Below are 14,329 nucleotides of genomic sequence, written 5' to 3'. Positions count from 1 at the left end.
AGGTGCATATTTTCATGAAAGGGAAGTTGTTTGGCAAAAAGCAGAAGGCGTGTCTTTCCGTCTTTCTAAGCCCTTGGGAGTTAACTGTTTTCTTAAGCTGGGCCTCTTCCCTCCGATCTGATCTGTTTCATGGGCGAGGTGGGAGGTACCTGGAATAGTCTTGCTTGATGCTGCCTGTCTCCTAATCCCGGAGGCCAGGCAATGGTATGTTTTCTACATGGGGGCAGAACACCTCTTCTCCTCGTTCATGGCATTTAGTAAACACTGCTGTAGAAGCCCTCCTGCCATGACTGATGTGGGTGGTGAGTGTGGGGTTCTGCCTCTCCCCTTACGGAGCTGGAGGACCAGGGCTTTGGTGTCTCAACTCAAAGAGAGGCACTTGGTAAGGAGCAGGCATCACCTTATGGGACTCTAGACCACACAGGCTGTGCCCTGGGGGCAATGACCCTGCTGTCTCAGAAGGGCCCGGTGGGGGCGTCCTGGCCCCCTGGGGGCTGCATCCCACTGGGATGTGAAACATGCAGTTCTTTGCAGGAGACGGTGACCTGACAGCTCATTGAATGCCTTGCCTGCCAAGGCAGGAGTAATCTATGGCTGGGGGAAAAACTCCCAGCAAAAGCTAATAATAACATTCTAAAGTATGATTGGGAGTTATGAAGTAGAGCAGTGTTTTTCTTTTTTATGGACATTAGATTGCTGGTCTCTGCTGAGGAACTCAGTCTTTCAGGCCCTTGCAGGTCCAAGGCTGTGAGGACAGGAGCTGAAACCCAGATTTCTGATCCTGTGAGGCCAGCATGCCACTGCTGCCTCAAAGGGGAGTCTGGCTTCCACAGGGGATTCTGAAGACAGGACGAGTCCCCAAGTGTTGACCCAGAGTAGGGGCACATCATACTGCTGGCTGCGTGGCCCACACTGTACCCTTTACCTCTTTCTCTTAACAATTTGGCTCTTTATCCTTCTCCCATTGTGAATTCCCAATCCTTTCTCATTAGTTGTCTGGCTTTCCTTCCTCTCTGCTCACCTGCACAGGTAAAACTATTTTACTTTCCAGTGCCTCATGGCACACCTCTTGTGATACACATTCTTTGTATCTCATGTGTGTGCCTGAAGACACGTGCACACACACACTTCTTCCTAGACCCCCTATGCTCCTTATCCACTGTCTGATGGATCACTCCCCACCCACTGGCTTCAAGCCTGGGCTTTAAAAAACTTTTTTCAGGATTGGCAGTTGTGGAGGTAGCTGCTGTGGGTCCCATCACAGCTGCGGTGCTGCGGGATGTGGGCAGGGAGAACGGGAGGACGGGGGAGAGGATGTGAAGTCACAGCTAGCAGCTACTTGAAGGTGAGAAGCACTGACGAGTTTCACAGAGGCAGCGATCTGGGTCAAGGGACATCTAGAGCAGGGTGGACATCGCAGAGGGGACTGGGAGCCTGAGAGTGTATGTGAGGATGAGATTTATTCTGTACTGCCTCTTGGACACGCCCCACAGACTTGCCTTCTAAGGATGAAGATGCATGGCAGCTGTGTTTATCTGTGTCCTTCTGGACGGGTGACTATTTCTCTATCCGAAAAGGTCTAGACACTCTGATTTCAAATTGAAAATCTCCACCGGGGAAGATTTGGCCTTCCAAACTTCATTCTTTCTACCCCCTGATTTCAGGTATGCCTGCAAATGCAAGAAGGAACTTCAGTGCTGTGCTTTCCTGACCTTTCTAGAGTAGAATGTTATTTTACCAAGAGGAACTTTGGTATGCAATAAATGTCAGAGAGCTCCATTAATCTGGAGCGGAGGAAGGTCAGGCCCATAATGGGTTATTACTTTACAAGTAGACATTTCCTCAGTGTTGAATACTTTTCCAATGATGTATGCTGAGAAAAAGAGGAACTGTGAGTCAGCAGCACTTGCCCAGGACGCCTTCATCACTAGTTTTTCAAGCCCGCTGATGTGAAAAATAAAGTTTCTTGAGTCCCAATTGCCATCTGGTCCTTTTCCCCTGAGTGGAAGCAATTGTGGCCGAGACCTGTTGTGATTTCTTGCTTCAGAGTCTTTGTTTTTTCCATTTACGGATCTATTCAGTTCCTCATATTTTATTTCTGAAATTTTCCTGTGGGGCTAAGAGGGCAGAGCTGGTCTGTGACTTTCTGAAACAATCGCAGTGATGGTTATCCCTAGCCTCGCAACAGTCGGTCAGGTGCCATTTCTTTGGTCTGACTCCTGGGTAAGTACCCAGAACTGAATGGGAGGGATAAATAGATTGTAATTATGAAGATGTACGTGGGAACAACCATTCATTTGCTTTGACATCTCATTTACTTGCCTCTGTGAAGTTATGTTCTTATCCCAAAGTATCTACCTTTCAAATATTTAAAAATAACGTTCCCCACCTGGAGGATCTGTTCTTACTCTGAGGACCCATTCCCTTCCAGGCTCTCTGGTCCGCAGAAGGACACGGAGTATAGCCAGTAGTAAAAGAGGTGTCTTTGTGGAATGAATTCATAAATGTGTTCTGCCTGACAAGTGATGCTTCCAACAAAGTAATCTGAAATATAGTTTAAAATTTGATTTTTACAAAAAGTCATTTGCTTCATCCAGCGACAGAGGAGAACACACACGCGTCATCTTTCGTGCTGTCAGATATTTTGTTCCTGACACAGGCACGTCTCTCCTGAGGCATCTCCTGTGCTCCGCCGCATGGTTAAGTGTAAGTTCTAGAGGAGTGGGGGTAATCTGATTTCGGGAGCAAATCGTTTGCCATTTACACAGCAGTTATTGCATTGTGATCGTTTAGAGCTATAAGGAGTGGTGTCTGCTTCCTTATTTATAGCACATCATGTTTTCCTGGCATCTGATCCCCTGACACAGTGGGTGACTTTAGATGTTTGTGTCCCAGAAGTCCTGGGTGTCCAGGCTCTGCCCTTGGAGTATTCCCAGGGAACTGAGAAGGGCGGGTGAGCTCTGGCTGGAACCGTCCACCAGCAGGACTCCGTGGCTCCTCGTAAGCCCCGATACAGAGCCGGCTTCCTTTTATTATTGTATTGTCATTCCGAAATTCTGGACCCAAATCATCAACTACTGCATTTTTACAAGGACTGACAGCTCTTACTTGATTGCTTTTCATCTATTTCTTCACAGAAGGTGAAGAAGAAGCGCCGAGTTTGGGAACTTATTCATTCAAGGATGCCCATTGGGCACCCATTAGTTTGGAATTCTTGTGGGAGCTCAGGAATTTCACAAAACTAGCACTTTTATATCTGGGAAAGAGACAGGAAGGGCACTTTTTAGGACACTGGACTGATCAGCATGTTCTTGCCAAAGAGAAATCACCTTGGTCATCGTGGTGGGTCATGGTGGCCCTTGTGTCTGATGCTGCAGACCCTGGAGTGGGGGCGGGGTCTTGACAGCTGCGTGGCCTGACCTTCCTCCTAAGTATCTTCCCTCCCTCTCTCTGTCTAACAACACTTACACATTGGGTCATCCCTCCTCTAATTGACTTTTTAAAACAATTTAAATGCAGAATACATGGGAAAATGTCACACATTTTAAAACTCTACAATCTAACCAGGAGATATTCTCCACATTATCCTTTGAAGATAGGCTTGTGGATTTTGTTAACAGCATTGAGGTGCAGGGAACCCACCCGCTAAGAGAAGGCTACTTTTTCATGTTTGAGAAATAGCCATTTATTGTATTAATTACCCACCATTATTTTGTATTGATTGTGCAATTATATGCTTTTCTTACCTATTCAGTTTGAAAATAAAAATTTTGACCAAAAAAAAAATCCTTCAACATTTTGCTGAATTTCTTTCCTCAAGGGTCTGTATATGTTTTGAAGGAATTAATGGTGTTTACTGAATATAGGTTAAAATTCAGTTATCAATTCAGACCGATCTGACTACAGCCTTTTCAAATCATCAAGGTTAAGCTAATAAGTGGGTTTTGTAAAACCTCAAGCCTTACCAACACTGTGTTTTATTATAAAGGCAAAATTGATTTGTTCCATTTTAGCCTCCTCGGACCTGTTCTTATCTTTTAGATTCTGAGCATGATTAATGAAGTCTTGAAATTATTGCTGCATGCTGGGGGAAATGTTATTAGAGATGTGAGATAGCCGAGTAGCTTGGTTGGAGGGAAAGGAAGTAATGGGGATATCGGAACATGTGCGTATTTTCAGATACTTATGGGCTAAAAAGAAGAGAAGGGTCCTGGAGCCTCGTGCGAGTGCCCGAGTTGGTGATGCGGTGGCCTTTCAGAAACTGAGGCCAGCCTGGGAGGATATACAGCACGTTCTGTGCTTGAAAAGAGTATCAGTAGTACTCATTAAGGAAAAACCCCCAAACCTCGTGCATATGATAAAGGAGGAGTTTCCTAGAACGCTCAGGTTTATTATATACCCAAGAAATCCATATTTTCCTATATCGAATTTAGCCACATGACAGGCTAGAAGGGGCAAAAAGACGACACTACATTTTCATTCTCTTTTTTTCCTCCTTTAGAGCCTATTTTTAATTGTTCAGTTACAGTTGTCTCCATTTCCCCCCTACCACTCTCCCCGCCCTACCTACCCAGCCCGCCACATTCTCTTTTAAGGTATTCTGTGGCTTTATAGGAAACGCAGTTGACGTGATGGGCATAGAAACTTGGTAATAAATGCAAAATATGTGTTTAAATTAACCAAAGTCAGAACAGTCCGGCTCATCACATTTGTTTGGTGTTTCATGCAATGCAGAGCAGTTGAGCACTGGATCCAATCTGACCCTCAAAGAATCCTGCCAGAGAAGCGAGGCACGTAGAATCCCCCCGTCTTACAGATCGCAAACCTGATTTCCAGCGGATCTAAGTGATTGGTGCTAGAGCTTGGACCAAAATCTTTTGGTTTCTAGGTCAAAGTTCTTGCCCCAACATGCGGCATTATCACTGCAGACACTAGAATGAAAATGTAGAAGGTGAGATTCCCAGAAGCTCTGATCTCTAACCCAGAGCAGAGGTACATATTTTTGCAGTCAAATTTGAAAATAAGATTCCTAAACCTGCACCCTCTTGGTAGATTGATACTGTGTCTTTGGAATCTCTCATGTTTTGTGTTTTCTTATTAACTCATGAGAATATTTCGCGAGCACCTACCGTGTGACACCTGTGCTCGGTGCTGGGGACCAGGGAATGCCCCATAGCAGGGCACACATGAAACCCAATTTTGGTAGATAGTGGCATTTAACACATTTTTAAAAGATTTTTTTAATTGCCAGTTGCTAATTTCTCTTAAGTTTAAACATGAAAACTATCTTGCATGCTGTTTTGTATTATTAATTGTAAATACTATTGTCAGGATATTTTTTCCTGCACTTTTTATATGTACTGTTAGCACAGACAAAAAAAAAATTCACGACCTAGATTGTGACACTTCCTGACTATGTGTCCTAATTTGTTCAGGATGCACGCACTTCCAGAACGCTGTCACACACCCACATACATTTTCAAGTTCAAGTTAATCACATCCTCTACTGTGGTAACATGAAAACCCTCCAGGGGCTATTTAGGTATTGCACACCAATTGGTATTTCTCAAATTCACTGATAAGGTAGAATGCATCTCTTTAAATCTCAGGGTTGTTGGTGTGGAAATAGTGAAAATAAAGCAAAAGGTGTTTTTGAGAAAAAGATGCATTTTTTCTTTGTACACATTCAGAAATCAGCTAGCCTCCAGTTATTTTGTTGTCAATTATTTACTTAACTGCAGTTTCTCACCGTTTCCCAAATCTTTAAGTAATGATACAGAATTTTGATAATTCTCATGGAATTTTTTTGGAGAGAAAAGTTACTTGTGGTGGTGAGTAAAGGTGCAATTTTATATGCAGATTCTCAGCAACTCTTAGGTGTTATCATTCCCTTTCTGTGCCCCCAGTACAACTTTGTAAGCATTCACTCCTTGTAGGGTCTATTTCTAGCTGGGTCATTTTGCTACCACTAGTTTAGCTCTGTAACAAGGCGCCTCCTGCTGGGCCAGTGTGGAGCTGCAGCTGGATTACCCACTACCCGCTGCAGCGTGCAGCATGCGCGACCTCCGGGAGCCACAGTCAGGTCCCAAGCTGCAGTGTAGCACCTTTCCTATCTATGCTGTTTTTCTGCTTTACAAGGCAATCTTAATTCTATATGAGAAGCAGAATGTAAGGTAGTAGGTTTAGGAAGAAACACTTATGATTTTGATTTTCTGGAGCACCCCACCCCATGTCAATAAATTAAATTTTTAGCAAGAGAGATTATGTTATCACCTTTTTATGGAAACCACTAAAAACTGAACAGACTTTTGCTCTTTCACAATGGAAAGATCAGGAAAATGGATTAAATTACTTTAAGTATATGTTTCTTATAAATTTGTAGTGGAAGGGACCGAAGAAAGCCTTTAAATCAAATTTACTGACAATTGGATGTTTAGTAAGTTTCTTAGAGATGCCCTGCTGTCATACTTGCACCTGTATTAGGCATGTTTTGTAGGATTCAGTTCTCAGCACATACTCTTTCCATGCAGTCATTTAGAAACCTGAATTTATTTACACCCTCCCCGTACACTGTTAGTTTTAAATACTCTCAGTTTATAAAGTGGATGGAAAAGCAGACTGAAAAATATCCATAATTCACATTATTTCTAGGGTCACAACATTTACCTGTCACTTACTAGCCTCGACATTCAGGTTACTAATTTTACGTTTAGTTTTAATTACATTTTAATTTCTAATTAAAATTTTTCCTCTTCCTTTGAGTTTTATCTGATAAGCATTATGAAATTGATTTCTTTCAACTATGCCCATGCTAATATCTTCAGTGGCACTGGATACTTAATATTAACATAATGAATATTTAGGGAAAAATGCTGAATGCTTCAGGTTTCAGTGAGTTTTAATTCGGAAAAAAAAATATGCGGTCCCATAGCGCCCTCTCGTGGCAGGGAACCATAACACCATGGGGACTTTTCCTTACACAAGCCATTTGGAAAGCCCATTCAACTTTTATTGCCTTTTAATTTAACAGGATCGATTAGGTGTAATAATTTTCTTCAAATCATTTTGTGTCTAGTTCTTCTGCAGGGGAGGCAAGTTTAGTTGATAGTTTCTATGAATGTGCTGATGGTGCTAAGGGATGGTACGGGTGGGGTGTGAATACCAATATTTCAGGTAGAAGCAGCCACGTCTCAGTCAGTGGGTGCTGGAGGGTGGAGACACTGTTTGGGTTGCGGAAATGGTTGAGAGCCAGTGCTTAGGCTGAAGCAGAGAAGAAAACGAATGTGGATGAAGGGTAGGGGAGGTGATGTCTACAGGAATTGACACTCGAATGTTTTAATAGAGAGTGAGGCCAAAGAATACAAATGTTTCCCAGAGTGCACATTGCATTTGGTTGCAGTTTGTTGGGAAAATGGACATAAGCTATCGATTAAGGATTAACTGTATCAGGAAGCGTGCACACAGGATTTGATTGAATATACCCACATGACTTTGGAAAAATATTATCATAATATTTTCCTTTCTAATTTGGGAAGTTGACTACTTTAGGGGAGTGACTTAAATATTTATACTGAAAATATTTTAAACAGATTACTGTTTTGGAGTAAGAATGAAAACAGTTTAGACTTTTTCTTTTTCAGAAAGAGCGCTCAGAGACAAATGCTCCAGCAAACACTTGCTGTCAGCCGTCCTCGCTGCTGCTCGTGGCTGCCGTGTCATCCGTAGGCGGCGGCGCTCAGCTGCAGTCAGGGAGAGCGTCTGAAACTTTTGTCAGTCCTAGGGACTTTCAGAAAAAAATTTAATTTTGTTGCTGCCAACAACTTGTCAGCACTTGTTTGCTTATCATTTTAAAAAGTTTTTACTGGACTAATGAAGTTGGACAGTTTGTTTGCTTTTAGATGACTGTAGGGGAAGAGTTTTCAACTGTTTATGTTAAGACAACACTGGGGGTCCTTTCGAGTCATTCTTGCATTGAATGATAGTTTTTTAGAAAGTATTTTTGTGAAGAACTCTTTACAATTCATTTTTTTTCTTACAAGCTGATGTGCAAAGTTGAATGTTTATAGAGAAGAAAGTATCTAGAATTTTATTTCTTTGCAAGTGCTACCCATCAAAGGATATTTATTGTATGTTTCCTCTGTAACCATCACTGTGTTAGATTTGTATGATGTATGATTTGAGCATTTAGGTTTACCAAGCAACTTCAATAGCAATGTTGACATTCCTAGAATTGTGTTACAATTCATCATGGGCTTAAATAATGTTTTGCTGTCAAGATTTATCCAATAGAAATCTATCCTTGAACTTGGGCATTTGGAGATATGGAACGGTGGGCGGTCTGAAGCTGATGAACCATCCATCGCCTGGGCATAGGTGGACCTTATGCATAAGATGGATGTCATCCGCAGGGGCTGAGACTTTCCACTCAGTGCCACGGCAGAAAGTCCCGGGCAAACACTGCAGTCTAGGCTTGGTCTCAGAAAGGCTTTTCGCTTTACTTCCAGCTCAGCTCCCCTTCCCAAACCTCAGCACTTTTGTCTGTCTCATTCTTCATGCAAACCTGGTCATCTGCAGCATCAGAAGTATCAGGAGCAAGCCACAGCCATCCTGGTGACAGTCAAAGGGAAGACAGATGAGGTGCATGTGGTAAGAGGCTAGGTGGGGTTTGCCTGCCCAAACCAAAGTCCACGGTATGTAAGAGGCAGGATGGGTGCAGAAGGTTCCCAGAAAGAGAATGGACCTAATAGTCTATGAAGGTTGGGGAACTTCTTTTTCTTTTCCTTTTTAACACTTTCTGATTCTTTCATCTTTTAAATTTGTAAAGATGGGGAATGTCCTTATTTTTAGGAACAATCTCTTAAATGTTCTCCCCCATATATAATTGCTAAAGCTCTTAACATATACCCACATTGATGATGGAGAGCCACTGCGTAAAGATCCCTAATATTGGCTGTCTCTGTGTGAATGTCACCAGGCCCTGAGAAAGAAAATGAGAGTTTGGGGAAGGAGATAAAGATTTGTAGCCATGCTTTTTTTTGGTTCATGATTATATTACTCTTTCCTGCTTTAATATTAAAAGGTTAAATTCTAAAGACAATAGTAATTATAGAGTGTCTACATGAAACAGTCCTCAGCATTATATCGAATTCATTAAAGAAATGTAGTGTACTTTATTTATTTTTTTTTATTTAAGTTTTTTTTTTAAGATTTTATTTATTTATTTTTAGAGAGGGAAGGGAGGGAGAGAGAGAGAGAAACATCAATGTGCCGTTGCTGGGGGTTATGGCCTGCAACCCAGACATGTACCCTGGCTGGGAATCAAACCTGGGACACTTTGGTTTCCAGCCCGCGCTCAATCCACTGAGCTATACCAGCCAGGGCAAAGAAATGTAGTGTACTTTAAATTAACATATACACATTCTTCTAAGAACCCTGTTATACATTTCATAGTGCAAAGGAGATTCTGAATTCATGTTTTCCCACGTGGAGAACTGGACCTTTTGGAGTTCCGGTTGTGTATTTCCTCTCCCCTCCTCTCCTCTGCATCAGTGGCAATACTTCTGCCATAATGTCAAGCTTCGTGGCGTGCATGGAGCTCCCAGTGGGGCCTCATCGTAGAGTTTTTCCATGACCCCGTGACACTGACCATAGCCTTCCCACCACTTTCCCAGCAGTGTTGGTATTCAGGAAATGGTTGTGCAGATGTCTGATTGTGGCTAGGCTTAAGGAATTGGACTTGTGGAATTTTTGGCGGAGTTCCACCATCACCCATTGACTGTGACCTGTCATTTGAAATTGTTTCCTCATCACTGAATGGCTGGTGAGCTCTGGCTCCAAATGTGAATACTTTCATTCCCTCAATTATTTGCAGCCTTGTTGGGAAATAGAAATCTCAAGGCCCCAGATGACAGAAAGAAACAGCTGATGCAGTGTCATGTCCTGACCGTGGCTTCCCGCCCTGCTGCTGCTTTGGCCAGTGGTGCATACAATGCGGGGCTCGAATGGTGCCCAAGGGGCTTTAGACTGGGGGAGGGAGCTCAGGGATCCCATCCTGCCCCATAACCATATTTTACTACAGGTAGAGTCCTGCTTTGTGGTAAGCATCACATTATACTACTGGTTGGTCCATCATTCATCCACCAACTTTTACGGAACTCAAAGCTTGTGCCCACTGCTGTGAATGAACAAAACATCGCCCTGCCTTTGAAGTATTTGCTTCTAAGAGGTGGAAGACCACCAAGCAAAGCCTGTTGGGTCGACATTGCCTGTTGGGGTTGTTCCACTTTCGAGTGAAGGAGCCCGAGCACACCGCGCGGCTCTGCCCCTGCAGTCTCCGCCTGACCTCAGTCTCGTGACTGATGCTGGTGGTGCTCCAGCAACACTTTGGCTTCTGCATCGGGTCATTGTAAAGGCTGGTGGTCATCGTGTTTTAAATGTGAAAAATTAAACACCCTGGGGTCCCATGCTGACCCCTGAAACAGGCATGACGTGACTTTCAATTGTAGGATTTGTGTTGACTGCTCATTCTAGATATACTTTGTGTTAACTTCGGTTTTTATTGCTGGTATTTATATCATCTTCCAATGTCAGGGGTTTCATAGTATTTCAACTTCAGCCATCCTTGGCACTTCTTTGTACTTGAATTTCTGCCTTAAATGGGAAGACGGTTATAGTCTTTCATTTGACTTCCATCATGAACTGGTTTACATAAGCATTTTAAGAGCAAGGGAAATAATTGATTATTATAATGGAACCTGTCTTTCCCCATATTTTATGGATTTTTTGAAAGTATGTCCTTAGTTTAGATAAAATACTAGGCAAAGTTTTTAAGTTTCTCCATGCATGAAACTCTATTTCATGCCCAATTTAGAACGGCTAATTTTGATGCCAGGATTATTCTCCACGGCTGTATTCTTTCATTTTTATAGATGATGGCATTTTGTCCTTCCTCCTCAGATTCTGAATTTCACTGTTTGAGGACACGGTGGCGATCTCTTCTGTTGTTGGTATATGACTTTTTTTTTTTTGACTAGTGCAATACATTGTACTGATGTTCAAGAATAAAACTATGAAATGCTGTTGCATCAAAACCATGTAATATTTTACAAGCTTCTCTTTGCTTTCCTCCATTTAAAATTTTCAATCCTGTGATTATAGTGGTTGTGGGCATGAATTATGTGGCCACCATGTCCTTTGGGCCTTGCCTTTAGCAGATACCATGGGGAATAGATGACTAAGGGGTCCTGTAACTCAGCTGTTTGAACTGTGCACTTCCTGCCTTGAGCTCCAGCATAAGGGTGTTCACAGTTGTAGTACTGCTTATCACAGCTGTAAAGTCTGGCTTAGAAACTACTGGCACCATTCACCTTTGCACACTTGTCCAGCTCTTTGCTCTTCCTATAACCCCAGTGGAGATTTGGTAAAAAGCTCAGAGGAATAATTTGGCCCACGTAGAGCACATGCTGTTTGGCAGCTAATTGAATAGTTGTTTGAATGCTTATCCTGTCTGTTTGCTCTGCTCCAGTGCCCACAGTAACCTTGACAACGTACAGGACATTAGATTATTCATGTGCACTTATGTCTGAACAAAAGATTAAAAAAAGTTAAAAAAATATGTGGGAGATGGCAAGAACCATGTCGATAAAGGCGTCATTTCCTTTTCAGCTATTTAATTTCAAAACTCTTGGGATACACGGATTGCTTAAGCATTTCGGTGACATTTGGGAAAGAATGTGTTCTTGTGGTGAAAGCAAAGACTGGAAATTTACATTGTTGCATTCTGTTCCCAGGAGCATGCAAGACTCACCCCATGACATGTGACAAGCCAGCTAAAGCATCCGAATCCCAATTGCCCTATCTGTGAAATGGACATAAAAGGGACTAACTTCACGTTGGTGAATTGTTTAATGTTTTGCTGGGAACCAGCTTGCTCTAGTGACCTAGAAAAAAAAAAGGACTCTAGTTCAGGCTGACCTCATTTCTATTTGTGGCTTTAGAGCTGACTCAGTGAGAAACTTGTAGAAATCAGCTAATCTGGCTCTTGGCCTCCATGCATTCCATGATTAAAATGAGAATTATAAACTCTTATCTGCACTGGATCTCATAATGATACTGCCAATATTAACTAAGTCCTAAAAACACTCCACCAAATGCATTAGAAAGCTCTTATGTTGCCTTTCACATTTCCTTCCTATCTCCTGTTAGGTTATTTGGGGATTCACAATTCAATGTTCATTAATTTTTTTTAGGCAGCTGTTTGCAGTTCAGTTCAAGTCTATTCTGGGTGGAGTTTTCCCACATCTGAACACAAGGGAAGAGGTTGCTGTGATAAAAGGTGCCATATATTGCTGTCATCAGTATTTTCTGCAGTTGTATCTCATTGTTATTCTTTTAGGTGAATAATGAGTATATTTAAAGCAGCGTCACATCTGATCAAGTCTTGGTCCGAGGTGGTTTTTCTTTCCCAGCTGTCACAGGCCTCGGGGGAAGGAGCCAGCATTATGTCAAGTCTGTGCCGAGGGCTCTGGCATTAATAGCATCTCTTCTTTCTGGTAGATTGTGTGGATGCTGATGGTCCACAGGGGAGTACCAAACTGTAGGGCTTCATTTTTTTAAATCTGTTTGCTATTTTATCGTATCCTCTAGAGCTTGAAATAATCTCTTCCATGTTTTTTTCACGCACTGTTCCTGGGCTCCTCACATACCCTTCTCATTAAACCTACACACTACACACCAAATTCAGAACCAGGACAACTTGGAAAGTTCTTGCTCTGTCTCCCTTCATATTTGCAACCATGAAAAACTTTTAAGGAACTGCTGGTAGTTTGCTATTTGGGGATAAAAGTTTATGTTATGTAATATATAGCTCGTCAGTTTATTTTTTACTTTGAACTAATATAGCAGTGAGAAAAGTACTGGGTGCTAAGAAGTCCTGCCTGGATTCTCCAAAGAGCCCTCTGCTTTGAAAAATCAGCTAACCAGCAATGGTCACTTAATCTGTCCACTTTGTATTATAAGATTGTGTTAAAGTCCTCCTACTGGGAAGGAAATGGGATGTCTTGATTTCTTATCATGATTAGGGGTGATTTATATTGGCAATCTAGATATGAATCTTCCTCGAGTAGTGCTGATGCCAATAGAAGAAGTTGTATTTCCAGGATCAAATGTTAAGTCCAGGTTCATCCCTGTTCTTGTCCCAGTTTTATTTCTTGATGGTTTCTTGTGCTCACGTGGCCTAGATGTCCATCCTCATCACTGTCAGCGGATGTCCAGCCTGCATTTCCTTCTCCCTCCTCTTCACATAGTTATTTTACATTCCTTCTTCAAGGGCCAAAGTAAGGCTCAGAACCTCACGGAGTCTTTCTGATCATTCTTTTTTTCCTTTGGAATGTATTTTAGCCAAGTGTGTGTATAATAATAATTATTATTATTAATGTCAATATTAAGTTGTTAATTATTTAAAAATAACGTTCCCTATTTCTTTTTGCTCCACAAGAGCAGAGACCATAATTCAAGTTTGATCCAACCTTTGCAAAAAAAAAAAATCCCACTTTTTAAAGACACTTATGAAAAGCCCATCATCACGCTGCTGATTGTGCAGAAAAGTTTCATACTGAAGCTCACACTACAAGCTCTGCATACTCAGCTCCTAAAGGTTTCTAAAGGAAAAAAAATGACTTATGGTCTGCTCACAAAACCTCAGTGCTGGGTCTACTGATACCAAGAAGATTTTACTAATTGAATGAGATTTTGATCAATTCGGTGAGAAGAAATCGCCAACTATCCATTATTTGCCTAACAGATTATTTAGCATTTAGAATATAGTACATAGGAAGCATTGTGCCAGCCATCACATTTCCATCCTCAAGTAGTTTTAAAAGTCGTAGCGAAAAGCCACGTGAACTAGGAATGCACTCAGCACCTGTTTTCAGACGCTCACTGCAATCTTATCTCAAGCAGTATTGGATGATGCTTACAGAGGCTGATTGCTGATTTGTTTCCTTGGTTTCTTTCAACCTGCCTTTTGTCTGACATGCTCCTTGCTCCTCTGCAGGGTGAAAGAGGCCTCCCAGGGTTACAAGGTGTCATCGGATTTCCAGGAATGCAAGGCCCTGAGGGGCCGCAGGGACCACCTGGACAAAAGGTAAGCTTGATTGGGTGATGGGGGCTGTGAGGGTGTACATTTGAGATGACCTGTATTCTTGTTACAACGTGGTCCTGACGGCTTTTCTGTTTTCTAGGGTGACACTGGAGAACCAGGATTGCCAGGAACAAAAGGGACAAGGGTGAGTATAATTGTCACTTAAATTGGTAATAACTGTGGGCAGGA

General features: G+C 42.2%; 1 protein-coding gene across 1 annotated transcript in view; it reads left to right on the top strand.

The window, feature by feature from the left end:
- Positions 1–14,329, top strand: part of COL4A1 (collagen type IV alpha 1 chain) — a 164,000-nt gene that overhangs the window by 71,633 nt on the left and 78,038 nt on the right. Inside the window, 2 exon segments of the mRNA XM_028526657.2 lie at positions 14,054–14,143; positions 14,241–14,285. Of these exon segments, the coding sequence (XP_028382458.1) occupies positions 14,054–14,143; positions 14,241–14,285 (135 nt within the window).

Source organism: Phyllostomus discolor, chromosome 11 (genome assembly GCF_004126475.2).
Source record: "Phyllostomus discolor isolate MPI-MPIP mPhyDis1 chromosome 11, mPhyDis1.pri.v3, whole genome shotgun sequence".
In the NCBI taxonomy this organism is placed as follows: domain Eukaryota; kingdom Metazoa; phylum Chordata; class Mammalia; order Chiroptera; family Phyllostomidae; genus Phyllostomus; species Phyllostomus discolor.
This window is presented reverse-complemented; position numbering and strand designations above follow the sequence as displayed.